We start from the raw sequence: 27558 nt of genomic DNA, 5'->3' as shown, positions 1-27558 counted from the left end.
GTACAAAACTTCATCAGTGAAATATAGTGGATGTAGTGTCATAGCTTGGGCTTCTGGAACTGGCTCACTCAACTTTATTGATGATGATGATGATGATGATAACAATTCCTTAGTGCTTTTCTGGACACTCCACTCAAAGTGCTTTACAGGTAGTGGGGAGTCCCCTCCACCACCATCAATGTGCAACCAGTGTCAATTGCCAATGCAACAAAGGAGTTCATCAGGGAGAAAAAAGTGAAAAGTATTTGATGGGCCAAATCAGTCTGCTGATTTAAATCCAATCCAGCATGTATTTACTGTATTTGGTGAAAAGGAGACTGAAGACAGAAACGCCCCAAAACAAACAGCAACTGAAAATGGCTGCAGCAAAGGCTTTGCAAAGCATTTCAAAAGAACAGACCAAGAGTTTGATGTCAGTGGGTCACAGGCTTGATGCTGTTTTTGTGTGCAACAAATTTGTAACCAAATACTTCTATTGATACTACTTTCATTTACTTTAACTTAATTTGTACCAATGTTTGTTTCAAACACTTAACCAATAAGAAACAACTGTCCTGATACTTATGTTAATCTAAAATGGGAGCATGGAACACAAAACCGGTATTATTCTAAAATGATCAAGTTTAAATGCACAGAAATAAAAGGTGACATTCTGTAATTTTGCCTCATATTTCTCTTTTCATTTCAAATCAAAACTGAGTCTAAGGCAAAAATAGCAGTTTTGACTTCACTGTCCCAGTACTTATGGAGGACAATGTAGTTGGAATTACAACAATTAATAACATTGAAAGATTTATTTGTTTTGTGAAGCATAACTAATGTATTTTTTATACATAGGTTTTTTAAGAACTTACCGTAGCTGAAATACTTTTCAGGTGTTATCAGTCATGCACAAGCACACCTTTTGTATTAGAAGGATTCTAACAATAGATTCATGATGGAGCATAAAAAAGTCAAATGCTTATACTGTAACAAGAGTATATGAGTATTTTTATGTTAAGTACCGTGGTCTTAATGGAACTGCGTGTAATGAACAAAAAAATTAAGCATAAGAGTTAATAAGCATCAGCACATATTTTAAAGTCAAAACCTTCCACAAATGTGTGGCTCATTAACTATTAAAATGACTTCCTAGGATTCCTAAGGTCACATATAAAAATGGACAGGCCAGATTGTCTGTAATAATGGTACAGATTGTATGGCTGCACACCTCAGTGACTTTGAAAGAGTCACTGGAACACATTTGGCAGAAGCTTAAGCTATTAAGACTGCTCAACTTGCTGATGTTTCTCAACCAGTAGTGTCTAAGGTTGCAATAGATCCCTAAGAGAGTCCATCAGCAAAGGGCAACAGCTGGTGGAAGCACATACTGCAAGATCATGATATCCATGCTCAAGGTAAAACAGGTGAATGACTGCAAAATTCTACATTAATCACTAGTAGCTAGTGCCATGAAAAATGGTTCAGTGAAATCTCCACAAACTGGTATACGGTAGTTGGATTTCAGTGGCATTGGTCAGATGATCCTTCATTATGTTCTTGAAGGATGAGTGCCTGTGTGGCTCCAACCTGAAGAGCTCTACAGCACTGAGTGCCTGGTTCCAACAGTGAAGGGTTCTTATGGTTCAGTAATGTTGTGGGGCTTGGTTTGGTGTATTTATTCCCTTATACAGCAAGTTCAAAGCTAAGTGGTGCTTAATGGTCCTAAGTGATCATTTTCACCCCATGTTGCAGCATTTCTTTCCTTCGGGGAGGGATGTCTTCCAGGATGATGATGATCACATAAAGAGAGCTTGTGTGATCAGTCATTTGATGAGCTTGAAACTGATGTTATCCATATGTCACGTCATTCCCAGTCACCAGATCTGAACCCAATGAAACACTTATGGGATATTCTGGAATGATGACTGGGACAGTGTTTTTCACCTTCATCTACCAGGCACGAGTTAGCTTTCTCATGAAAGAATAGTGCCTCATCACTCCGGCAGATTTCCAAACACTTAAACTTAATCTCATGGCATATCAGCCAGGCAGGCTGTATTGGCTGTACTTGGTCGCCCACCACTTCCTTAAGTGATTTTACATTGATCTTTCCATTTTTTGTTAACTTGCTGTAAATAATTGTTTAACCAGAAAAGTAAATTCATGTTAACAGCAGTGACATATCCAAGAGGCATACATAACTGTTGCTCTGAAAACAAACCAAAATAGGAGGATGATGATGTTAAACTCTTTGGCTGGGATTTGACTCAGTTTCCTGAATTATAGACATGAATAAGTGATGTATTTTTTCATTCTTTAAAGGAAAAGGGGCGGTGAGCATAAGGATTTAATTGGATCATATTTAAATGAGCTGTAGAAAAAATCCTGTGTGATCATTTGGCTTTATATAATTCTGGTAATGTTTTTTTTGTTGGCGTGTGCACAGACAGAAGTCCTGATTACGAATTGTGGATGAATATGCAAAGCTTTTAAACAACGAAAGTATGAAAAAAATTGTAACGTGGATAAAGACAGGAAGTCACGCATAGGTAGTGATTCCTATTTTTCCCAAACCCATCCATTTGAATATTGAGATTTTTTGTTTTTGTCAGACATCTGCAAAAGGAACTGCAGCTAGCTTAAATATCAATAAAACATAGAAGATAGTCAGCTTTTCTTTGATCTTGACCCCTCTTGAAGGATATACATTATTATACTAAATTGTTTTTGTCTGCATAACCTTTGACAGAGATTTAATACTATATAGATTGGGTAAAGGCCAAATCTATAACACTTTAGAAATGTTTTATTGACTTACCGTACTACTTGCATTCAATTGTATGTTTTCTTCAACTAAATTAAGGAACCCTCTTATATCTACATGAGTTGGACAAAAGATGATACAAATGGCAGTTTTTCCATCTACCCTAAAGAAATGTACACTTCATAAGTGCTGAGAACAAAAGGATTGAGCAGCTAAGCTTGAATGTTTTTTGAATGTGGTTGTGTCTTGCATCCAAGAATAATATGCAAACGTGGCTGGCTGGGAATGCCTTGGCTATTCAATCCTTATTTCCGTTCAGGCTTTAGACGCATATCATGGTTTCTTTTTTTTCTAATGTTTTCTTTAGCTTTGGAAGAGTTCTAAATCTTGTGCTTTTAATAGGGCAGTAAGTATAGCTAGCCAAACTACAATGAGAGGTGGCACTGTGGGCTTTTTAACATTTGTGCTGGGTTAAAAACTACATTTAAACTGTATTTGTCTTCTTTATCTTCAGGTGGTCAAGATGAGAAGAGATGTGAAGAAGGCAAGGGTATTCATCATTCGAAAGCTAACGAGGCACGTTGCTAAGCTGAAAACAAAAAAGTCAGTGACGTTACCAAATCTATTTATTTACAAGTTGTTATTTCAGTCATGTTCTTTTCCATGGGTATTGCTTAAAAAATAGAAATTTCACTTTTTTGTTTCTGTGCTTTGTTTTTCTCCTGTTTTTCTGATTAACCAGTTCCTTCCTATGATTATTTTTCATTATCTGCTTTTATTTTGCAAATACCTTCCCTGTTCAATATCGTTTCGAGATAACACATGTTCCATAACATGTTTTTCATTGCTATGGAAGGATGTCTGCAACCCAGATTTTCATCCGGAATAGTATTAACCTGTCTGACCTGCCTGCCAAATCCTGGTGTGATTTTCCTTTTCCTTTACTCTGTGGCGATGTATTTGGAATGTAATTCAGGCAGAGCTCTCTTTAACATTTTTTTTGTGGAACACCCACTTAATAACATTAGCTAACAGACTGTAGAGTCATCTTCTGGGTATTTCTGTGAGGAATGAGGAAACATTGAGTTGGCTTCAGTATTTGTAAAAAAAAAGATATGACTTCAAATGCCCAGTAATTCTGTTTTAATTTACATTCGCCCATGTGCACAATTCAAATAGCCCTGTGTTTGCCATCAAATGTATTTCTAGCATTTCTGGACATTACTTCATAAACCACTTCCACCCGTCCATGTTCTAACACTTCTTCCAGTTCATGGTCATGGGGGAGCCGGAGCCTATCCTGGCAAACAATGGGAACAGGACACCAGTCCATCACACTCACACCTAGGGCCAGTTTTCCCAGAAGCTAGTTAAACTACCAGCATGGTTCTGGACTGTGGGACGAAACTGCATTACGAAGTAGCAGTGCTAACCACTGCTAACCACGCCACCCTTATAAACTCCTTGTCTTTATTTTTTTGCCAATGTCAAGACAGTTCATGTTCTAACAGTGTTCATTTAGAACTCATAATGACACTGCAGAGCAGTCTGCTTATTGAATAGACCAGGAGTGAATATAAATGATATAATTATACAATAACTTAAGAATGATACGTACGTTTTATTAGAAGAAAGATGAATTATCAAGTGGTAATGCTTTACAATGAAACACTGATACATATGTGTAAAACTGATGAGGATTTCAAGTGAACCTTTCTGAATCTGGATTTAGAGGACAGTTAGAACCCTTCTTTCTGTGAATTTACTAAGGGATACACTTTATCGAAGACTGACTGATCTTACATGAAAGTTATTCTTTTTCTTTTTATAATACACCCACTCTTTGGAATTAGACTTGACTTAAGTAAATTTAAGTTTATGTAAAAAGCTCTCATGGTTTGCCTAATAAAAATTTCAATTTATAGAAAGTTAGATACATGAAGTGGTGTGGTAAATACCTTTTGTAGGTAGATAGCAATGAGTAAGGTCATTACAGTTACTACCAGCATCCACCAGAGCGCCATTTTATACTGCATCTTGTTTGTTTTCACAGAAGTGGTGTCCTTTGCATATCGTCTCTCGCTTTTTCACTGAAAGTTAAGAGTTACCTGTAACGCAGTCATGTCAAGGAAGCACCCAAATTATTCTAAGAGTGCTAAGAAGCAGTGTGTGATTGATCTTGACCAAAAAATAATAGGTTTATTCCATGCTAAAAAAAGAAGAAAACGCAACGTTTCGGCCGTGGAGTAATACAATAGTGAAAGATTATGCATGTGTAACGGAAAAGCTGACCACTTTATGGATGGAAGATCAGATTCAGAGGCTACTATCTCTTAGGCAATTCTGAAAGTAATTTTGTGAGGAGTCAGGGGTGGTTTAATGCTAGTGCCAATTTTCTCACAATCATGACATGATGAGGTGGGACGTTGTTAGTGTAGATATTGTAGCTAATGAGTTCTTACCTCCTCCTCTTATTTAATTAGCCATCAGGACTAATATTAAATGGAATTGATCCACAGTTATTTTGCTATTTAATATATATTTTATTGTTTAATCACTGTTCAGTACAGTGTGAATTAATTTAAAGGTCATGCTCTGTCCATTATTTAGTGCAGTGTATCTTTATTTTATACAATGTTTAATTAGTTTGATCTTGGGGCTCCAGAATATTTCTTCATCAAGCAAAATGTTTTATTTATAAATATGGTAACCCTCTATACTGCATATAATATATACTAATTGGGTTCACGCAAAACGGACAAGGTCGCTACCAACTTGGTAAATTTTGGGTTGTGTAAAGATTTGAGGACCAAAGCCATTATGTACCCAACGTTTTGGTGTATCCATAAACATCTTTAATTGAAAAATAGTCCCTTAAACTTAAACTAATCATAATAAAACATATTTTAATAAATTATTATCAGGCCCGATGACAAAAATTCCATGTGTGGGGAAAAAAATGTTTTAGATTTTTTTGTGATGAATTTATAAGTAACTTGGTGTCATTACTTATAATTCTTGCTATGTCCTTTTGTTCTATTTTTTATAGAGGCAAAGCAGAAGATATCGAAAGGAACCTGAGGCGAGTAGAAAGACTAATTGAAGAAATCCATGCAATGAAGGTAATCTCAGCTCTTGGGCTAATTCCCCAAACACTGCATGTTTTATGCAGCAATAAAAGTAATAGGGGGTATGTGCTGATATGATACTGAAGGTAATCGTCATATTATACCAGTCATATTAAATGTACACATTATAATATTAGACCTTGGCCAATCCAGTCAACTCCTGTAGGTGTATTAGCCATCACTGTTTTGTGATTATAGTTTTTGTCATGAAAACTTTTTTTTGAAGGTTTTTGTATAAGAATTCAGAAACTTCTTTCTCAATGATTTGTTGCTTATGTTCTAAATTCCATCTCGGTATGTCTTGCAACACACTGTAAACATACATGTGACACATTTGAGTTAGTCATTATGGCAAATACTGTATATAGAGCTATTAATCCACCATATGGTTTGTGTTCGTTTAAGGATCTGATGAGAAGCCAGTGAGACAGGCTTCTGGTCTGTAGTATAAGTAGTATAGACAAAAATTTATCCAATGTTTAATTATTTTACATTTTTCAAGAAATAATTATTTATTTTATGCTTTTATTATTACAAACTTTTCCATATATAGACTAGATTATCACCAGTCATTTGTACTCAAGTTTCGCCTTCCTGTAAAAATAAAATGCTGTGGTCTCTTGTGTTTATGAACAAATAACATTCTGAAACACTGACTTTTTCCCTCTGAAAATGTAAATTCTGGCAGCATTGATCATGCGTTGTTTCATGCTTTTCTGCCAGTCCTACTAGCAGTTTGAACTTTGTACGATTTAGGCTCAATGTCAGATATACTTAACGGCAAAATAAGCTTGCCACTCTATTTGTGTATATTTTTAGAAGAATAAATTGATTTGACATGTTTTTAAATTTTGAGTAATTGGTTATTTATGACAGACCATGATACACTTTTGTGTATGATGCAGAAGTCACTAAGTCACTAAAGATTGGGCACAGGTAATGAGGTGATTTTACCCATTAAATGATCAGATTTAAGAACAAGACATTTTGGTACAAATAATCATTGGAGTGACACATTGGCATATATTGAGCAGCACCTAGAACACAATACTTTTTAATACTTTAATACTTTTTAAAAATTATTTATGAAACATAATTGATTGCTCTGAGGAAAAGTGCAAAGCTTTTTAAGCTCTGTAGTACAATGGTCTCTTTTTGCATTTAATTCTCCTAATCCTTTATGAACAGTTGAACTTAATTTACTACTATACCACTGTAGCTGCCACCATACACATCTGCCACCAGTTGTTACATCAAACCAGGTGGGATCCCAAGCTTTGAATGGTTTCCTACCAACAATATTTTTGGGTTTTGCAGGCATTTATATAGTGTCTCATTTTGTATTCCTGATCATTGGCAAGGTGCCTTTCCACTCCAGATCTTGAGTATGGCCAGTAACAGTAGATGAACAATTTCCATGCTCCTGTTCCTTTTCCTCAATGCACATCCTTATAATTTCATCACGTTATTCTGGTGTAAAAACAGTGATAAATGTATAAGTCAGTGTAATGGGTTAGTCAACAGGCAAAATCTGATGTATAAACACCATTACTTCAATGTTTATGCTTTAAAAGTTTCCAAATGGTGACGGATGCATTACAAATTGCAAAACATCTTGAGAGGACAGACTTTTTGTTATCTTGCATATATCATTTGAGTGATACCTCAGACACAAATGTTTAGCAATACCACACTTGTTTTTTTTAGGTTTGTCAAATAAACCAGTTATTTTTTTGTATAAGTTAGTCACAAAATCAAGCTCCAGTGCTTTATTTTCTCTGCAGTAATTGCTGCTAACTCTAGATCACATATTAAAAGGCTGGTGAAAAAAGAAACATGTACCTCCTCTGAGGTGAGTGGCAGTGTGGTGTGGTGTTTGGCACTGCTGCCACACAGGTCCTGGGTTTCATTCTGCACTGAAGCGTCTTGAGTGTAACAATAGCATCTTCTCATGTTTGCAAGAGTTCTTGCCAGTTGCTTGTGAATTTAATTGGTGTCTAACTTGTCCAGTGCACATGCACGTATCTATATGTGGTGGACTGGCATCCCATCCAGGGTGGATGGATAATAATTGCTAAAATTATGAAAAATCATTTTTATCCAAGTATTTAGACATATTTAGGGTGATACATGAAATCTGCTGAATTCTGGCATTCTGCAACCAGGTTTGGTCACTTGTAGATATGCTTTGACTAATGTATACCACATGACTCAAAAACACACAAAAAAGACTAAATGAACATAGAAATGATTTTCAGTTTCAATCATGTTGAAAAATCTAGATGGAGCAAAAAAAAAAACCAGTAGTTTTTTCAGGGTCAACAGAAGTGCAGTCCAGTAAAGGACATTTTGTTTACAAGAAAAGTCCTTCCCACATCTCACAAAATTTGTGGTTTGGCACATCTCTGTGTTTTATCCATGTGATTAGTGTGTTTTTGCAGAGCAGTAGTTCTTTAAAATAAGTGACAACCTACAGTCAGTAGAGCATGTAATACTTTGCAGTGCCCTGCCTGCACACCAGAACGTTTGTGCTTTATCTGCAAGATGACAGCAGTTCAAAATTCCAGCGGTGTGGATGGAAGAATTGGGTTAATTGTTTGCAGAAGCTGTTTTCTACTCAAAAGGGCAGTCAGAGCTTGGAATGTTGCAGAGTTCTTTTTGCCAGTGACCTAGAATTTTGTAGTGACTTTATAAAAATAGAGAAAAACACTTCTGACCTTAACAGCTGGTTTTGGTTTTCCAGATATATTGATGAATATCGGGCATAGTTTATTACAGAATAATGAAACTGTCCGTCACATGAAATGCATTGCCCTTTTTTGTAATGATGTCACAGTACAAAAAACTAAATATATTGCTTCTGCTGAAAATCTGTGCATCTGCACATTGCAATTTTATCCTGTTCACTGTCAGTTACGACATCTTAGCTCTTTTTTGCACTATATGATAAATGCAAGGTGGCTGAATTAGTGACGCTCTTGGTATACAGCTTTAGCTTATAACGTTCCTAAAAAAACCCATGATCAGGGGGTTAGCATCATATTAAGTGAATATTTGAGTATATGAGAAATGGAGTGAGGTGCCCTGGGTCCATGTTATACTCATCAAAGGCTAACATATTCTCAAGTAAAAATGACAAATACAATAATGAGAGTTATAATTAACCATATTAAATTAATGAAATGTTGTAATTAAATAATAGCACAAATAATAAAAACATCAAAAGGACTGTATATACATAAGAGGATACTGATTTGCGCACACTATTGTGAAAAATATAAAATTAAATGCTAGCAGGGTGGAGAGATGCGTGAGACAATACAGTAATGAGTAGTTGGAGGAACTGCATGCTTTTTAAAAGTTTCCTCAGGCAGACCCACATATGAGCACAGGTTTTCTCAGCCTTGTGAAGACTGGTACCCAAGTATGCGCGAGTTCTGCAGTTGGCAAGGGAAGTCTGTACTTTGCAAACGGTATACCAGAAAATTCCTAGAATGACTGCACAGGTGAGAAAAATGCTTTTGCAAACTTTAGGTTATTAGTCAAAATTGATGAGCTACACAAGTTGAGGAATTTGCATGGGAAAGTGTTGCAGGTCGTATCATAAAGGACATTATTATCAGAGAATATATACAGTACATTTGAGAAAAACACATCTGTGAAGAACATGTGGCTGATGGTGGATATTAAAAAATAATTAGTAATCATTGTATGTCAGTGTAGTTTTGCTTTTAAAGTTAGTGACATTTTTCAACTTACAGTAATGTAGTTACTACAGTAGTGCACCTACTTGGGGATTTGAAATACACTGTTTACTTATGTTAAAGCCTATTTTCATTTTGCCTTGTACAGTGACCATTGTTTATTGCATGCAGTTACTTTGAAATACTTGAAAGCTAACAAAATACTTGAAACTGTCACAATGAAATTGTTTTATTTTAACAAGCAATTAATGCAGTTCTCAGGTTTTCAATGACAATTCCACAGGAATTAACCATTGTTCTTAACATTGTTCGTTTAATTAATCTAGTAAAAGTAAACGTATAACATAACTGACAAGTAATTGGGTAATCTGCAGTTTTTTGACAGACCTGCACTGTTTCAATGTTCCAACAGCTAAAATCAAGAAAACTGTAATTCAGTATGAATCCTTTGAATACGTCCATTAGCAAATTTGAAAGATAGATTCCCAAGAAATGTAGCTCTTTGTATTTATTAATATATCTGAGTAATCTCTGAAGGAAGGGTTTTAGAATTGTTTTATAATCTTGGATGATGTTCAGAGACACTTGGAAATATATGCCAAAAAGAGACTAAAACAATATGTTTGAGAACAATGTATTTTAATTAAAAAAACAGTTCTAGGGTGGTAATTTTCTTGGCCATACAACTTAAAGATGTACAATTTTTGCTAATGCCATTAAGAATTTGCATGGTTTTGTTCAAAACCCAGTTAGCTATCCATAGACATACGGTAAAATAGTTTTAATCCTGAAGTGACATATTTTGGTGCCATTGATTATATTTTTCTGTTATGTAAAAATAGACATACAAGATTCTAAAGATGTTTGAGCTTAATGAAAGTTCAGAATTCCTCCATGTAAAATCCTCTTATACTCAGTTTTCCATAGCATGTGTTTCCCTGTAAAACACATTAGTGGAACCAAATGAAAGCCAAAGTTGTCATTTTGCATTTAGTTTTTATGAGGTTCAAGTTGGAAGCTAAGTCATTGTGCTAGCAGCAAAGCAACTTTGAGATCAATTCCATGACTTAAAGTAGAAAGAAAGTTTTCAGCTGTTGAATCTTCTTCAAGAATGAGGGAGAAAGTAAATAGTTGGAATATAAAGTACAGGAGAACAAAGGCCATGTCATGTGACGATGAGAAAGTTGCAAAAGCAGATGAGAAAGTTACAAAACAAAAAATAGCTGTTGGAGAAGTGTAGAGAAAGAGAGCAGTAAACTGTAAATGGAGAGGTTCTTAGAAGAAAATAATCTCATATTAAAGGGAAGGTGATATCCAAGTTTGAAAGGTAATCTTGGTTTCTGGTGCTTTTCTGGAGTAAGAGTCCAGTAATCCTTGTTAAAGGAAACGGGCAGATAGGTCAGTGTAATCGTGGCTAAAGAGTACTATCAGTACCATAGCTATCTATCGGCTGTAGAGTACTGTTTTTGATCCTAGATGCTCTGGTGTGTTGTAAAACCCTCTGCTAGTTCTTACAAGTATAGCATAATTTCATATGGGTTTACTGGGACGTGCATACCTATTAACCCTTTTATGTTTTTTTTACATTTTGGTTGTGGTCTGATGCTAACAGTTTTAACCCTCCTTCATTCAGGTCGGGGTGAGAGTGAAATGTGTTTTTTTTTATTTGTGTAATGCATTTTAGAGATCAGCAGACAGAAAACGAACTACATCTGAAAATGGATAGATGAGTGTAGGTGTGTCTACTGCTTTATCTCATGATTCTGTTATCCCCATAAAATAACAACAGAATGGTTTAATAATGGTTTAATAGTTTAATACTTTTTTATGAACTGAAATGTTATTTGAAATTTGAACTGTTATTTTGGTGTTTGTGTAAATTATTTTGCTCCAATTGCTAAATGTCAAATTGGAAATTATTAAACAAAAATAATACAACATTTTGGTCTTTGTGTAATTGTCATAGTTGTCACTTTCCACTTGTTACTCTATTTTAAGTTTAAAGTTTAAAAATGTTAATGTACAATTGTAAAGAAGCTGTTAACATACAAACTGTATAAATCAAAATGATGTCAATGGATGTCAATTAAAAAATGTTTTAATCAAAATACTTCTATACATTTTATTTATGTACATTGTGTAATTATCTTGGGTCCATAAAAAAGTAAGCTAATAAAGATTAAATTGATGTATTCGTTTAGTTCAGGTCACTATGGACTGCATGTCAGTAAACACGAGGCAATCGGGGCAATGCAGGGCAGTCAGGAATAGCTTCGGCGTCTTGCTGGCATCCCATACTTGGCATGTGAACAGAGGGCATATTTAGTATTGCAGTTATGGATAAACAAATGGTCAGTCAGTCAGGGTTAAATACTAGGTCTCCTCAATTTAGTATACTAAAGGTATTCAAATTCTAGTTTTCTCCTCACAATGACAAAACTCTGTGAAAGATACTTTTATTATTTGTGTATTTCTTGGTTCTGAAGACAACCATGCCATCAGCTAGACTGTCAAAAAAAGGAAGTTTCAAGTTTCAGTTTTCAGCTACACTATGGGTTTAGTAAGCTTTTGTTAACAAGCTTGAGAAACTAACCACTATTCATAACATTGTTTCTTTGGGAAATGTGTAGACCTACCGTTGAACTTTTATAACATTGATTTGTTTGCAAGTTCCGGTATACGCTATACTTATCCAATTTCTAAAAAGAAACTGTGTTCCTAAATAAGCACAAAACTTTCATAGTGAAATTACCAACATTTTGTAAATGATTATATTCCTTTATAATATCTTTAGAATTTTGAATATTGGTTTTAGAAGTTAATTATTTTATAAAGATAATGTGCACATTTTAATAATTTAAAATATTTTAGCATTCACATAGTACTTACCCCATCTCATGGCATAGGACCTCTAATGTATGAATCTTTATACCATTATGGATATAGCACTTGTTTTCAAAATATATCCTTTGATCTAGCAATCATTAGTACTCAGTTCTCTGAAAAAAGTCGGATTATTATGACAAATACAATGATACTAAACCTTATAAATGAGTTCACCTAAGCAATGAGGTTGATGTGAATAAAATAACTTGGAAACTGCTTTGTTTTATTGAAAATTGATTAGGTGATTTCCTGCCAGTCCACTCCCTTGAAGCTTGTCCTGAATGTCATCCATAGTTTTTCTCTTAATGGGCAGTTCTGATATATCGGTTTTATTTGGTTTGAACAAATTCTTCTTTTTTCCTGCCATTTACTGATCATATGATTTATAATCTAAAATATACCATCTGTGAGATATCTAGTTCCACCTCTAAGAATTCTGTTTGATGTGTATTTACTGCTGTTGAGAAAATGCATTGGATTGATTAAAACATGTGACTTTTTATGCATGTGCATTTTGAGATTCGTATTTGTATTTGACATGGTTTACTTCATTCATTTGATAATTAGACCATGTATTTTTCCTATTAACTCAAAATTGTACAGTATTGGTTCATGTTCTGTTTAATTGAACTTTTTTTTATTTTGTATTTTTCAATGATGTGGTCTTTCAGTACTTAATTCAATCATTTACATTGAAATGAGCTTTTATATAATTCCACTTTCACAGATTAATCAAGAGCCTGAATGAACTTGGCAGCATTTATGAAATTAAACTTGCATTGTTAAGTGATTATTATTGGGACGTTCTCAGCTTTTCCTCAGCATGCTCAACTAAAAACAAGGCAGAAGACCCTGTTCCAAAAAAGCTGAGCAGAAGAGATCAACAAGGAGGACTGTGATTGTACTTAGACTAGAGCAAGTTGACATTTCCTTTTCACCTTTCATTTTTTAATTAGGTCCAGATTTGCAGATGAAACAGGCTCTTTCATTCTCTCAAATGCTTGAAATGACATTTTATAAAATAAAATACAGGCGTTTCTTTAGCTTTACATAAATCAAAGTTGACATACTGAAGTAATTTACTTAATAATTATTCTTATGTTTGTTCAGCTGCTATGAGCTGTGTAAGAGACTTTGTTCCCAGTCCTGTGAAATCTAAGTGCCTCTGAAAAATAAATGAACGACATGAGTTACAAATGTTTATATCCAAGATGAAAAGGGTGCTAATATTTTTAAAAGTATAAAAATGAGACCATAATTCAAGATCGGATTCAGTGTAGATGTTTTTTGTAGCTATGTGCAGTATATTTCAGAAACTGTGGAGGCACCTGCATTTAAATACTGTATCTTTTGTGCAGAACCTTTTTATGATAGTATATATGATTTGTGTATTTATATATAGAATGTTGTATACTTTCATGTTCAGAGCTCTATAGCTAATGCAGAATATAAATATATCATCAAGCTCCACAAATGGAGCAAGAAAAAATGGTAAGAATAGTATTAAATCATCTTACCTCATATGGACTCAGTTAAGATGATAAGAACGTTCATGGAGACTTAAGTTTCTACATGGACTTTTAATTGAACTTTTCCAGTTCCTCATTACTTAAACATGAAAAGTCAGTTCAAGTCTTACTCATAAAACTTGGTAGAGTGTAGGTGTAGAAAACTTAATAAAGCTGGAATATGCTATTGTTAGCAAGAAAATTTGAACAAATGTTAAATCTTTCAGCACACTGGAATATAAAAATATGGTGGAGAAATGCGGATGGATTTCTCTTCCTTGCTGAAAAGCAGGACTTGTCTTCAGACCTGATTTCTGTGGTGTGAAGCAGACAAGAGCACAAGTGACTCCTCCCACACAGAGACATGCTATGGGGAGTACTGCAGGTCCTTCGCAGGGATTACCCCCAGCAATTCTTCTCCCCATTTTGGTTGGACTAGAACAAGTGGGGGTAAAGGAACTCACTCAGAGGTGGCCTGTTGCAGGGACAACCCATCAGGTATGGGTCCAGGTATTTACTCAGTATGCCACATCACCCTTGTGTCATTTTGGATGGTTATTGATTGTGTGGGTTATGAGGAATGCCATTGACTTAGTTGAGAGTAAGTTGATATAGAATTTATAGAGAAACACTTTGTATAACATAGTTTAAGAATGCTTGTTTATACATGAAAGGTTTCATCATAAGGTTTAGCTTCGGGTTGTTGACAAGAGAAAAGCCGTTCACAGTGCCACTGACTTGACTTGGAGCCATTTGCATCTTTCTCCGTTAAGATGAAGATACCTCTTTCGGTAAAATAACTTCAGTTTTCATGCATTTTCATAATACTAATATTGGCCATTGGTGTCTCTTAATTCCAGCAAAGTCCAAGAAATTGTTCTTGTTTTCTTATTTTCTACTTCCCTGTGCAAACTCTGTTATTTCTTAAAATCAAAATCTACCATCCGAGTTTTTCTAAGATTTATCTGAAATCTCAACAGTAGGTAAACTTTGTAGTTAATATATTGGTGAGCAGTCCATCATTTCTGTGCCATTCATCCTTTTTCTTTTTTTTTATGAATTGCCATTCTCGTTGTACACCCTTGCAGTTTGGAATTGCTCGTTTTGTCTTCACTGTTGACAGCAACAACACAGGGAGAATAAGAAAGTGTAGACAGGCTTCTCCACCCCATAGATTCCTTTTTGACATACTTCATGGTCCGCAGTGACATACAGGATGTTTAGTACCAGGTACAGTACCAGTTATAGAGGAGATATGTCCTTCACTGATGTCATTGCAAGAACCAAAGAGTTATTATAGAGGGACCAGAGAGAGCTTTGGCTGACTGGTCCCAAACTTACCCACTGGAGGCACTGAGCCAATTGTGTAACACCTTATCTAGTCTCAGTCGCAGTCAGTCAGATAGTGAGCCATCGGATCATAGAAATGAACCTGTAGTCAGATTGAGTACCCTTACTGATTGAGTGACTGAAGAGATTCTTCCTTTGCCATTAATCTTTGGTTACAATTATGCAGTTCACACAATGTTACTATCATGAGTTTCTGTATTTTTATTCTCAGTTGGGTAGATTTTATCCTCTGATGATAACCAGCTGATGTGCAAGATTTGCTTGTGAAAGTTTTCTTATGTTTTCAGAACTCATCTGATAGCATGTGCAGCTGCTAGTTAGCGAATGGATTAGACCTTGATTTCCATTTAGAATAATTGAAAACCAAATTCCATTTTCACCATAAGTATCCGAAAGAGTTTGAAATACTTGTAAAATATAATGTTAAAATTAATATTCATACTGCAAAATATTGCTCACTCTTTGGTTCCAGAAAATCTTTTTCAAATAAATGGGTAGAAATAAATATCCAGCCACTAGATTTTTGTTTCGATCTCTTGGGTGGTCAGTACATCAGTCCACTTTAAAATTTAAGTACCTTTGCTGGATTTTGAGAGAGTAGTTTATTTTCCGTTTCATACAATTGAAAAACTCTTTTTAATTTAGCATGCCTTTTGTATGATTCTTATTTTGATATTTTGATATTTGTATGATTCTTATAAATATTTTATTTACAAACAGTAGAAATGGTTGAGAGCTCCATATGCATACATTGTTAAATAGATAAAAGTATATTACTTGCTAAAAAGAGACACACCTGAAGACGGATCCACAGCTGAAACGCTATCTCTTTATTTTTCCTTTCAACATGGAATAAACCTTTACCTGTTTCTTTGGAGTCTATACCTGCTGACGCAGCTCCCCACTTGAACTTCTTCAGTTTTTAATGTGCATTTTCACATTAATGTTTCTTGTTGTTCTAAAGCCTGATTGTTTTAAATCTAAAGATAAAGCTTGATAATCTTGATGATCATTTTGTTCATTATGAAGCTCCCTTCATACTTAAAGACAGCTTAATTTCCCAATATTTAAATTGAATAAAATACTGTAATCAGCTCCCAGGATTATGATAGTAATAAACCACATAAGTATGGGAGTTCCAGTCAAATTATGGTGCATTTTCGTTAACTTGATGCCATTGTAACTTTAATTATAGGCACTTTCCATGGTATAAATATCCCATTTTATGAAATTAAAGGTGTAGCATTTTAGGCTGTAGTTATCCAGGGTTAATGTCTTGGAAAGTCTGAAGTGTTGGCTAAGAGATTTGGGTAATTAGGGCCACATGGTATTTTTTATCAGCTCTCTTGTGATGTTTAAGAAATAGTAGCACAGCAGTAGCTCGGGTCTGCATGACCAGACCTTGCACATGGAAGAAGTTTTTTTTTATGAGGTGCATTTTATTTAATGTTTCCAATAGTGACCTACTAGTAAGGGAAAGTTAAAGCTGTAGCCTTAACTATATAGCTTGAAAAAATGTAGTAAATTCATTATACAGTTGAAGTAACTGAAATATTGCAGTGTTTTGTGTATTTAAACTGTATAAACACAACTTTCATTTTGCATATTATAAATAAGCATAGTATGTTGTTTGAAGGGGATGAATAATGTCCATTGTTTTATTTTCAGTCCTTTGGTTGTCTCAGTGTAATAAGTTCCATCTATAGAAAGCATATTGACCTGACTTTTAAAATTTATATAATCTTCTGTATTTTTTGTGTAATCACCTGCTTTAGAAATACAATGTTGGATGTTTTTAAGTTCATCAGCCTTTACAGCTCATTATCGGCATACCAGCAGTTTCTGAATATACAGTGCAGTCTTTAAGTATTTGGACAGTGACACAATCTTTGTTGTTTTGGCTCTCCAGCACATTGGATTTGAAATAAAATAATGACTATGAGGTTAAAGTGCAGAATGTCAGCTTTAATTCGAGGGTATTTACCTCTATATTGGGTGAACCATATTGGAATCACAGACGTTTTTATACATAGCCCCCCCATTTCATGTGACCAAAAGTAATTGAACACATTAACATAATCTTAAATAAAATTGTCATGTTTAGTACTCCGTTGCAAATCCTTTGCAGTCAATGATTGCCTGAAGTCTGCGAACCATAGACATCACCAGACGCTGGATGTCTTCCCTGATGATGCTTTGCCAGGCCTGCAATGCAGCCATTTTCAGTTCCTGCTTGTTTCAGGGTTTTTTTTCCCATCAGTCATGTCTTTAGTAAGTGAAATGCATGCTCAATGGGATTCGGGTCGGGTGATTGACTTGGCCAGTCAAGAACTTTCCACTTTTTGGCCCTGAAGAACTCCATAGTTGCTTTAGCAGTATGTTTGGGGTCATTGTCCTGCTGCAAGGTGAAGTGCCGTCCAATGAGATTTGAAGCATTTGGTTGGATCTGAGCAGATAAGATGCTTCTGTACACTTCAGAATTCATCCTGCTGCTGCCATTGGCAGTCACATCATCAATAAAGACAAATGAGCCAGTTCCTCTGGCAGCCATACATGTCCAAGCCATGACACTACCTCCAGCATGTTTCACAGATGAGGTGGTATGCTTTGGATCATGAACAGTTCCTTTTTTTCAACAGTGTTCAACAGTTTTCTTCACGATGGAAAGTATTCTTCGGTCTTCCACTACTGCTGTCTTCCGTGGTCTACAGGTCGTTTGCTATTGCTAAACTCACCAGTGTGTTCTTGCTTCTTAACAATGTACCAAACAGTTGATTTTGACACACCTTATGTTTTGGCTATGTCACTGATTTTTATTCTGATTTTTCCTATATGGTTCATCCAATATAAACATAAATACCCCTGAATTAAAGCTGACATTCTGCACTTTAACTTCATAGTCATTGTTTCATTTCAAATCCAATGTGCTGGAGTACAGAGCCAAAACAGCACAAATTGTGTCACTGTCCAAATACTTACGGACTGCACTGTATCTGTGTATTTTATGCACTCATTGCCATGTCATGGAAATGTGACATTTGAAACTAATAACTGGTCTTAGAACAAATATTTACATTGCCCTTTAATGTAGTTTTTCACTGTACAGTACCAATTTTGGCGGTGAATCAATGTCCATATGAAGAAAGCAGCCATAACTGGAAACTTTGTGTTTAATTTGGAACCTCTCAAAGTAGTCATAGCATTATAATTAAGTGGTTGTTAACTTATCAGTATTTTCCCATCACCCATCTTGTAAAGGTTAAATTGCTATTCACTGTATTGCAATGCTAAATTATTTTATGAAAATACAGTATTGATAAATAAATCTGGGCCTTTTAACAACTTGGATATAGATCGAAGAAACTGTTGGTACAAGCCTGAGCGTTTCTTATTTTCTATTTTTATTTCTGTATTATATAAGCATAATGGCCTTGGGCATTAGTGTTATTAAAAAGAAAGCTCAACTTGTGGAGACTCCAGCTGAACTATGCAAACTTTGGAAACTTTATTGAAAGTTAGAAGTAGCATTTGCAACTGCTTATATTTCAACTAACATTAAAGTATTTTAATGTGTAAACTATAGCTTGAAATGATTTCAAATGAGTTAAATGCTTAAGCATAAAACATAATTAAATGTTGTATCACCATGTATGTCCTAATTGGCTTGAGACTGATCTGTTAGGTGGTGGTAGGGAATTCAGTATTCTGAAGGATAAGTAGCTCAAGGCATTTAAGGTTGTATGGGCTAGATTTAAAGCCTGAGTTGTACTTAGCTACGTGGCTTGTATGCAAAACTGTTATTAACACAGCAGTTTTATTATTTCAGGTTTAAAGAAAAGTAGAGTTTTCCATGCTGAATATTGGTTTTAGACATCCGATTCATACTAGTCCTCAGTATAGACCTCTGAGGATTTTTTAAAAAAATCTGTCGTTAATCTTAGCCTTAAAACTTCCTTTGCTTTTTGCTGTGCAAATCACTCTCCAACTTTCCCCATTCTAGTTTATCTTGTACATTATGCTGCAACTTACAGATATTTTTCAATTGTTGCTTAATCATGATTTTTTTGTCCCAATATATTACAGTTTCTGTTCTCTGGCAAGCAGTTGTAACTTTTTTTCATCAGTTTTCAGTTAAACAGGTGTCTGTTGTACTATACCGAGTTATTTAAAATAGTGATCATCATCCCCAGTCCGTCATTCATATATTTATCCTCATTGGCTAAAGATCACACTTAATTTAGATTAAATGTCAGTTACCAGTTCAGTTAAGTAACTGAGACCAAAACAGCAGTGCAGAAATGCACATCTGTAGACCTATTCAATGACCAGTCCTTTTGCAGACTGCTACATCTATACATCTATCAAGCACTTTTTGTGTAACTGACAATTTGCAATGAAAAGATGATTAAGTAACCTCGAGTCCGAATATAACCACACATTACAGAATTCCTAGTTGTATTTGCACTCTTAATGATGTCAGTCAGTCTTGTTTGTATAAGATTATAAATAGAATGTGTTTGCAGCACTAAATATACCAGAATAAATTCCTTGTATGTGAAATATACTTGGTGAATAAAGGTGATTCTAATTCTGAGAGCAAAAATTCTTCCCCCAATTAACAAACCTTATCCCAGAATTCCCACACCTCCTAAAATCAGAATAGCTACCAATCCTACTGGGAGAGGGTGGATGTACTCAGTTGTTTGGTTGCAGTTTGTTATGACACCAAGTGTCTAGGGGTAAAGGGGTTTAACATTTAGGATAGTTTTTGGATGCAGGTGGGTTCTGATGAGGGACTTTGGAAGCGTGATAAGTGTTGGTGCAAAAGTGATTATTTTAAGGTGATTAAGTGACTGGTACGTAGTAAGACACAATAACACAGTGGTAGGGAACTAGAGCGGTGACAAAGTAAAGAAAATAACAAACAAAATGGAGCTGGCTAAGAAAGTGAGGGAAAGCTGACCTAACTACAAAACAAAATCCAAAACACACGGTCTTCGGCGTGTTAAAATGCCCTAGCTAACCTTCACTGACTACCACAAACCATACAAGACAAATGGCACTCACCCATACTAACTAGTTTTACTAATACAAAAATCAACTAAGTGTGTAGAATGTACCCAACAACCTAAACTAACCCTATAAACAAAAGTTCATACAAATACACAAGTGAACTACGAATACAAGCGAGAGTAGATACAAGTAACAGGGTACAAAAGAACACACAGGTTGAAAATATAACGCATTAGGGCAAGGTAATGGCAAAATAAATGATGAACACAAACCAACAAAGCTGTACAAAAACACACACGAACAAAGCAAAGCAGAAGCAAAAACCAAAAGCGAAATGAAACCAAAGCCGAGCAGGACTGAAGTCAAACGAATGGCCCCTTCCTTCTGAAAACCACCAAGTTATATACTAAATAAGCTGCACTCTGATTGGCCGAGAAGCTGATTAATGATGACGTCATACAGAAACAATGGTGTAATAATGGACCAATGGGGGAGGGAGAACAGTCAAGGTCAGGAAGTGTGGAAGGTTGCAACAACAACACACATGGAACGCACACTGGGACGTAACACAGTTATTGTAGCTAACAGTGGAGTAACCAGTTATTGAGTCCAACAGGGAAATTAGTAGTTCAATGTTTTTTTTCCACAAATATAAGTGTCAGAATTATTGGATCCCCTGGATTTTGTTTTAACGTAACAACCTGCAATTTAAATGCTGCTTATTTAAATACAACTCAGTCCTAAGGAATGTTATTTTAAACTTCCTTGTTCACAAGAGTATAAAGAAGAGGTAACACTCAATTGAAAACCTTACGTCATTCATCACCATGGAGAAAGGCAAAGAACTGAGAAATCAAAAATAACAAATCAGATAATGAATACAATGCAGTTCATAAAAAGTTAAATATACCACTTAGCACAATTAGGGCAATAATCCAGAAGTTCAAAAACCCTAGGACAGTGGTTAACCTACCAGGAAAAGGACACGAGTGCATTGTGTCCCCACACCCAGTGAAGAAAATGGGGAAGGAGGCAAAAAAGAATTCAAGGGTCACAGATGAAATTTGCAGCTTCTGGGGTCACCAAGACTCAAAATCAACATTTAGGAGGTTCATCCATGCCAACAAGCTATTTGGAAGGGTTGCCAAAAGAAATCCCTTACTGACAACAAGAAAGAAATTGAAGCAGCTGGAGTTTTCCCAATATCATTGGGATTGGAACCCAAAATTGAACTATTTGGCCACTCATACCATAAGTACATTTAGTGTCAGAGAGGTATGTGCAGAAAGAAAAGAGCCTCATACCCATTGTGAAATGTGGCAGTGGATCATTGAAGTTCTGAGGCTGATTTGCTGCCACTGACCCAGGGGCCCTTGTTAAGATCAGTGGCATCATGAACTCGACTAACCTAGATATTCTAGCGAAAAACCTGGTTGCCTCTACCAGAAAGCTGTGCCTTATTTGCAGGTGAACCTTCCAGCATGTCAGTGACCCCAAACATACCTCAAAATCAACAGGGAAATGGTTGACTAAAAACCAAATCTACATTTTAGAATGGCCATTTCAGTCTCTGCACTTAAATCTGATTAAAAACCTATGTTCTGAATTAAAGGGGGCAGTCCGTGAACATAGACTAAGGATCTGGAAAATGTCCACACGGAGGAGTGGTCCATCGCCCTTCCCAATGTTTTTTCCAGCTTTATTAAACGTTATAGGATAAGGCATTGTAATGTTATCCGGGCTGTGGAAGTTGCAACAAGTACTAGAAATAGGGGATCCAATAAATTTGACACCTTTGTTTTGAGGAAAAAATAGTATTACTCATTTTAAAACATTTGTTTTGAAATAATTGTACTAAAATAAAAGCAAGTAGTTTTACTATTTCTGAAGACATAAAATATAGCTCATTTGTGCTGTTTATTTTATATAGCTTTTTTGTTAATCTTTATCAAGGGTGCCAATAATTATTGAGACCACTGTATTTTACGTACGAGGAATTGGATGTTGAATTACTTTCTTAAATAAATAAGTCTCAGACTTTTAGATTTTTTTATCAATTTTATCAAGAATCAGTTTTATCTAGTATTAGATTTTGGTTAAAGATCTGATAACACCTTGAAAATTATGCAGTAATTCAGAGCATCAGAAAAGGGGCAAATACGTTTTCATGACACTAGATTTGATGTAGTTTTGACTGTGACAGAAGTCCTATTTACGGTATTTCAAGTAACTCCTAGTTCTGCCATATTAATAAAATGTTTAATAAATCTAAAGACATAAGTGTCATTTACCAGAACCATTAGTCATGCTTCTTGAATGTAAATTAAATCATTAAAAAATCTAAAATCCCTCTAAAATCTGTTAACAGAAAGTTAATAATCTATTTGATGAGTCTATAAGAGACTTTTTTGATCAGCAGCCTTTGTCTTTGTTTTCATAACCAGTATCCACATTCCTTTGAATGGGGATGCTGAAACAATGTACTTCTAAAATAAAACGTTCTTGCCAGCAGTTAGAAGAGAGTTTAAATTTCATGCTCACTTGTTTAAATGGAAAGTCTTCTAAAAAGTCATCTGTGGTCAGTAGTGCTAGGACTCATTTCTAAAGTAATTTAAAGACCAGTCCTTTTCTAAGTAATCTTGTTGAAAGTTCAAGTAAACCTTTTCTGTTTGTTAGTTTTAATGTCTGCTCTCATCTCTACCAAGAAACCAGAAATGGTTTTTAAATCTGTACCAAATGCTGGCCAATAGAGTAAATCCATGGAAATTTAAGTAGAGGTATTCAATTTTAAAAAAAGCCACATTTTGGCTGTAATTAATCTGCCACTGTTTTCCATAGGAAAAATGTTTGTTTTTATTCTGCTGTTTTTACTGCAATAAATTCTATGTTAAGATTTTATTACTGGTGTTAATGGTTTTCTGAAAATGTTTATTTTTGATCATTGCACTATACCATCTTGTTTCTCAAATTGCTTGGCTTCTTGACACTAGATGGTGAAATCAAGGCCTGGGTGACAGAAATAAATTTAATAATAATCCCAAACCTCTTACATCTGTGTTTAGACTACCCTGTGAGAAAATAATTGCTGTATGTTTTGTTGAATTTTCCTTTTTGGCAATTTGTCTCTGGCTCAGCAAAGTTTCATTTAGACTAGTACTTGTTTTTAGTGTGTTGTTTTTATTTAGTTGGAGTCAGTTTTGTAATAAAAGAAATACCTCAAAATTTTAGAGAACTGTCTGTCAAACCATGACATACCTGAGGTTTTAATCCCTACTCTTATAGGTTATGACATTGACTCTCTTGTCAGTTTCGTTTTGCACCTGTCTTTTATGCAGTCACAGAGTTTAAGCCAGCTGGATATATTAATTTTAAATTAGTCTATAAACACAAAAAAGGATAATCCTATCAGTATCAAGGCTGTTTTTAATTGAACCTGCACAGGTGCTCCCTTGGGTACTGATTATGTGACTTCATGTACTGCACTGAGAAATGGTTCTCATTCACAGTCCTATTGCTGCTTTCGGACAAAACCTAATCAAACAGACAAGCAAAACAATGAAATCCTAAAGAAATTGTCAACAATATTTATTTATGATTTTTACTCATCAGTAAGCTCACAGCCTAATGCAGCATGGTTTTGCTACTATATGTACACATTAAATCTTTGCAGTTTAATGTGCAATGACTGAACCAGAAATATATGATCGTGGTGTACTGCTAAGAGAACACAGAGAACATTAAGTTGGCTATTTCAGAAATCAATATGATTGTGTCTAAAAATATTTGAAATGTGAAATCCCCATTTTCAGAATGTACTAATAAATTTCACCAAAAAAATGGTAAAATCCAGAAAAAAGAGTTCTCTAACACAGTCAATTTCTAAGTAATCACAGAATTGGAGTATTTATTCCCCAATATAGTGGTGAGAAAATTCAAACACAAACATTAAGTGCTTCTCGGAAATTTTTTTGGCAGACTATTCATTTTTGTGTTGATGTTCATGATTTTATTTGTTCTTATGTTGTTTATATGGTGATGATTTTCATAGTCCTTAAAAGCCATTTCATACAAATCCTTTGGGGTTTGTGGAAAATAAGTTTTGCTCTGAACTTTTTATTTATTTCTGAGAAAATAGAGCATGAAAAATCATAACCAGCTACTGTAAGCAAGAGGAAAAAAGCCTTATCTACATGAGTTTATTTGAACAACAAGCCTCAATAAATCAAGGACCTAAACTTAAACATGCCATAGAGCATCTGTGATCCTGGCCCCAGTGCCTGTCTGGTTCACAGCATCCTTGTGTTTTAAAAAAAATATTGAAAGTGGATCCATTTCTGGCTGTTTTTTTCCAGGCTTTAAAACCTGATGAAGTTACAAAAGCTGCCCTGCAAAGGAATCTCATCTTTGAAAAGGTCTGCAAAAATGTAAGTATGTAATTAAATTGATTTTAGGCATTTTGATGCTGACAGTGTTCAGGACCCATTTCATCCACCACTGAAATTCAGCTTTAACCCAAGAGTCAGGGGACAGCCATTATGCTCCAGCTGCCCCAGTACACCACAGCTCATGGAGAGAAGTGAGAATCCCTTTGCCAGTTTAATTAAGGAAGAAATGTAGGTATGCCACATTGCATAAACTCAAAGTAGAATTCAGCCAGGACTTGCAGCATTGACAATTCTATTGTTTCTGAACAGTGTTATGGCATCTTGTTAGGCCAGAACAATTCTATCTTAACTCTCTACAATGTTATATAATCAATGAACTGCTTATCCAAAATATAGATGAATAATGTTAACTTAAGTGCAAAGCATCTCGTTGTATAATTATATATACTCTATTTATAGTAGTTCACTTAAACTGAAAACAGCAGTTAATTTTAAAAACATTGAGAATTCTGTCTTTGAAAACACATTTATAAATCTATTACTTTTAAGGAACACACTGTAAATTCAGTTGTTTGTTTTCAGTTGTTTGCTATGTGATATATTATTGTTTATTTTTAAATTGGTGATTTTAAGAAAAGGAGTGTTTTTGGTAAAAGTAAATACAGGACATGGGTAATTTGTTTCCAAGTTCTGAACAAGAAAACATCACATGTGGCATTCAAGGCATTTAATTTCAGTATTTTAGTTGATTGTTGGACTTTACCGAGCAGTTTGATATTATCTGTTTAGTATATTCATTTTGAACATTAATGATAGCTGTACTAGGAACTCTTACAAAAGACAATTGTGTATTATTAAATTAGTGACAGAGCACAAAACTTGGGTGCAAGGTTAAAGTGAATTATTATACACAATACCAGGGAAGTTCTGGGCCAACCATTTTTCCATGAACAGTACTTTCTTTTAACTTCCCACTCTAGCAGACTTATAGATATCACATCATGGAAATGTGCCAGATAGATGGCAACGAAATGTCTGAAGATGCCAAGCACTGGCAATGTACTTAAAACAGTTAAGCTTAACATTTTTGATGAGAATAGACCAATAGTTAGTTCCTGATGGCTTTCCGGAATTATGAAACCTTAGATTGTGGTGGAAAAGTTTGTAGCCTGTGAAGACAATGTACATCTTTGTTTTGAACAGAGTAGCAGTTGCTAGTGGAGTCTCTTGCCCTCTGAAACGATCGAAACCAAAAAAAGCATGTAAGGTGGTTAAAGTGAGGCTGGCATACATCGCGTTATTTTCAATGGTGACTTCCAGTAAAGGAAGAAGTACACAGGTTTGATTTTCTCAGAAATATGTAGCCTCTAATTAGGAAGTCTGAAGTGGTTATGTGAAAGTTTACATACTTTCAAAAATAGAGTTGCTTTTAAATGTTGGCACAATTGTATTTGTCGCATAAGAAGAAATATCAAATGTTTTCTGAACTGTCTGAATCTGCCCTGTCCATTCCTTAAAGTATTCCATTGAGTGTTGTAGCCAAGACCTAAAAGGGGGCTCTATACAGTAACATTGGTATACGCTTTCCTTTCACTGAATTTAAGGATTTTAAGGGTGTGCATTTAAAACAGAAAATAAAATTTGCTTTTACATATGTCTTTGACAAGGTACCCAGCCATAGCAAACAGGTTATTATATCAATATGCTATCCATCCATAAGTTATTTGAGTGCTTTTTATACTTCATTGCTGTAGTAGCTTGGAGTTTTCTATTAGTCTGGAGCCTCTGCACAGCCTTTATTCGTTTATAAACTTTCTTGCTTCGGCCCAAGTGTAATTTAACATGGGGATATTATTTAAGTATTTTTATTTATTTGTATTATTTACCTACTGGTTTTGAATAGGATTTTACATCTCAGCACATGATACCAGCTCCAGTACACACACAGGGATAATGAGGCAGCACAAACACTCTCCTCTGACCTTTATACCCATTTACAAGTTATGCAGTAATTTGCAGAAGAGTTTCTGCAGTTGGAGGAGTAGCACATCCCTGTAAGCCTGCAGGCACCCAGGAAGTTGCAAGAGTCTATTTTTTACAGGGAGCCAAGAGAGTCTTTGGTATCTAACTCAACCTCTCCCCTGGTGCTGGCTCTGAGCACTAAGCCACCACTTGAGAGAATAATAATAATTGCTTACACTTATATAGCGCTTTTTTATAGCAGTAATGGGGACTCCCCTCCACCACCACCAATGTGCAGCATCCACCTGGATGATGCGACGGCAGCCATAGTGCGCCAGAACGCCCACCACACATCAGCTATTAGTGGGGAGGAGAGAAGAGTACTGAAAATTCAATGCAAAACAGAACAGAATGCTGGAATTTACTTTAGTTCCCTGCTTTTATTTTTTCAAACCCCTTATACACCTCATAGTTTTGGACTTTGCACATGGGCCCTTGAGTTTTTCTTGACCACGTGTTGTTTGGGCCTCCTAACCTGTAGTTCCATCCTCCTTGTGTTCTTTTAAGCACTAATCTTTGTAATCATCATAATTATAGATCAGGTCATCAGTAAAGATCAGTAAAGAAACTGTAAAATTAACTTAGAACAGTAAAGGTTACTTATACAATCAGAATTCTGGTTATTCGGTGCAAATCTATGAAGTGATATAATTAAAGAACATTAAAAATGGACATGCATACTATATCGAAAGGCATTTCATTGAGTGCTATATCAAGATTATAACTACTTAATTTGCAAACTCTGTAATTTATCCTTTTTATTTTTGAAAATGACTGACCAGCATAACAAAAGACAGATTGTTGCTTATGAGATGG

At 35.1% G+C, this 27558-nt stretch overlaps 1 protein-coding gene across 3 annotated transcripts in view; it reads left to right on the top strand.

Annotated features, from left to right (window-relative positions):
• Positions 1 to 27558, top strand: part of srfbp1 (serum response factor binding protein 1) — a 55770-nt gene that overhangs the window by 17119 nt on the left and 11093 nt on the right. For 2 of the 3 annotated variants that reach the window (XM_088629887.1, XM_088629886.1), the window contains exons 2-4: positions 3261 to 3349; positions 5796 to 5868; positions 24688 to 24759. In XM_088629887.1, the coding sequence (XP_088486013.1) occupies positions 3261 to 3349; positions 5796 to 5868; positions 24688 to 24759 (234 nt within the window). The remainder of the gene's footprint in view (positions 1 to 3260; positions 3350 to 5795; positions 5869 to 24687; positions 24760 to 27558) is intronic. The other variant, XM_088629888.1, reaches the window with a different exon arrangement.

This window comes from Lepisosteus platostomus, chromosome 4, assembly GCF_059453375.1.
Source record: "Lepisosteus platostomus isolate fLepPlt1 chromosome 4, fLepPlt1.hap1, whole genome shotgun sequence".
NCBI classification, from domain to species: domain Eukaryota; kingdom Metazoa; phylum Chordata; class Actinopteri; order Semionotiformes; family Lepisosteidae; genus Lepisosteus; species Lepisosteus platostomus.
Note: the sequence above shows the minus strand (reverse complement) of the source record. Positions and strands in the feature narration are given on the sequence as shown.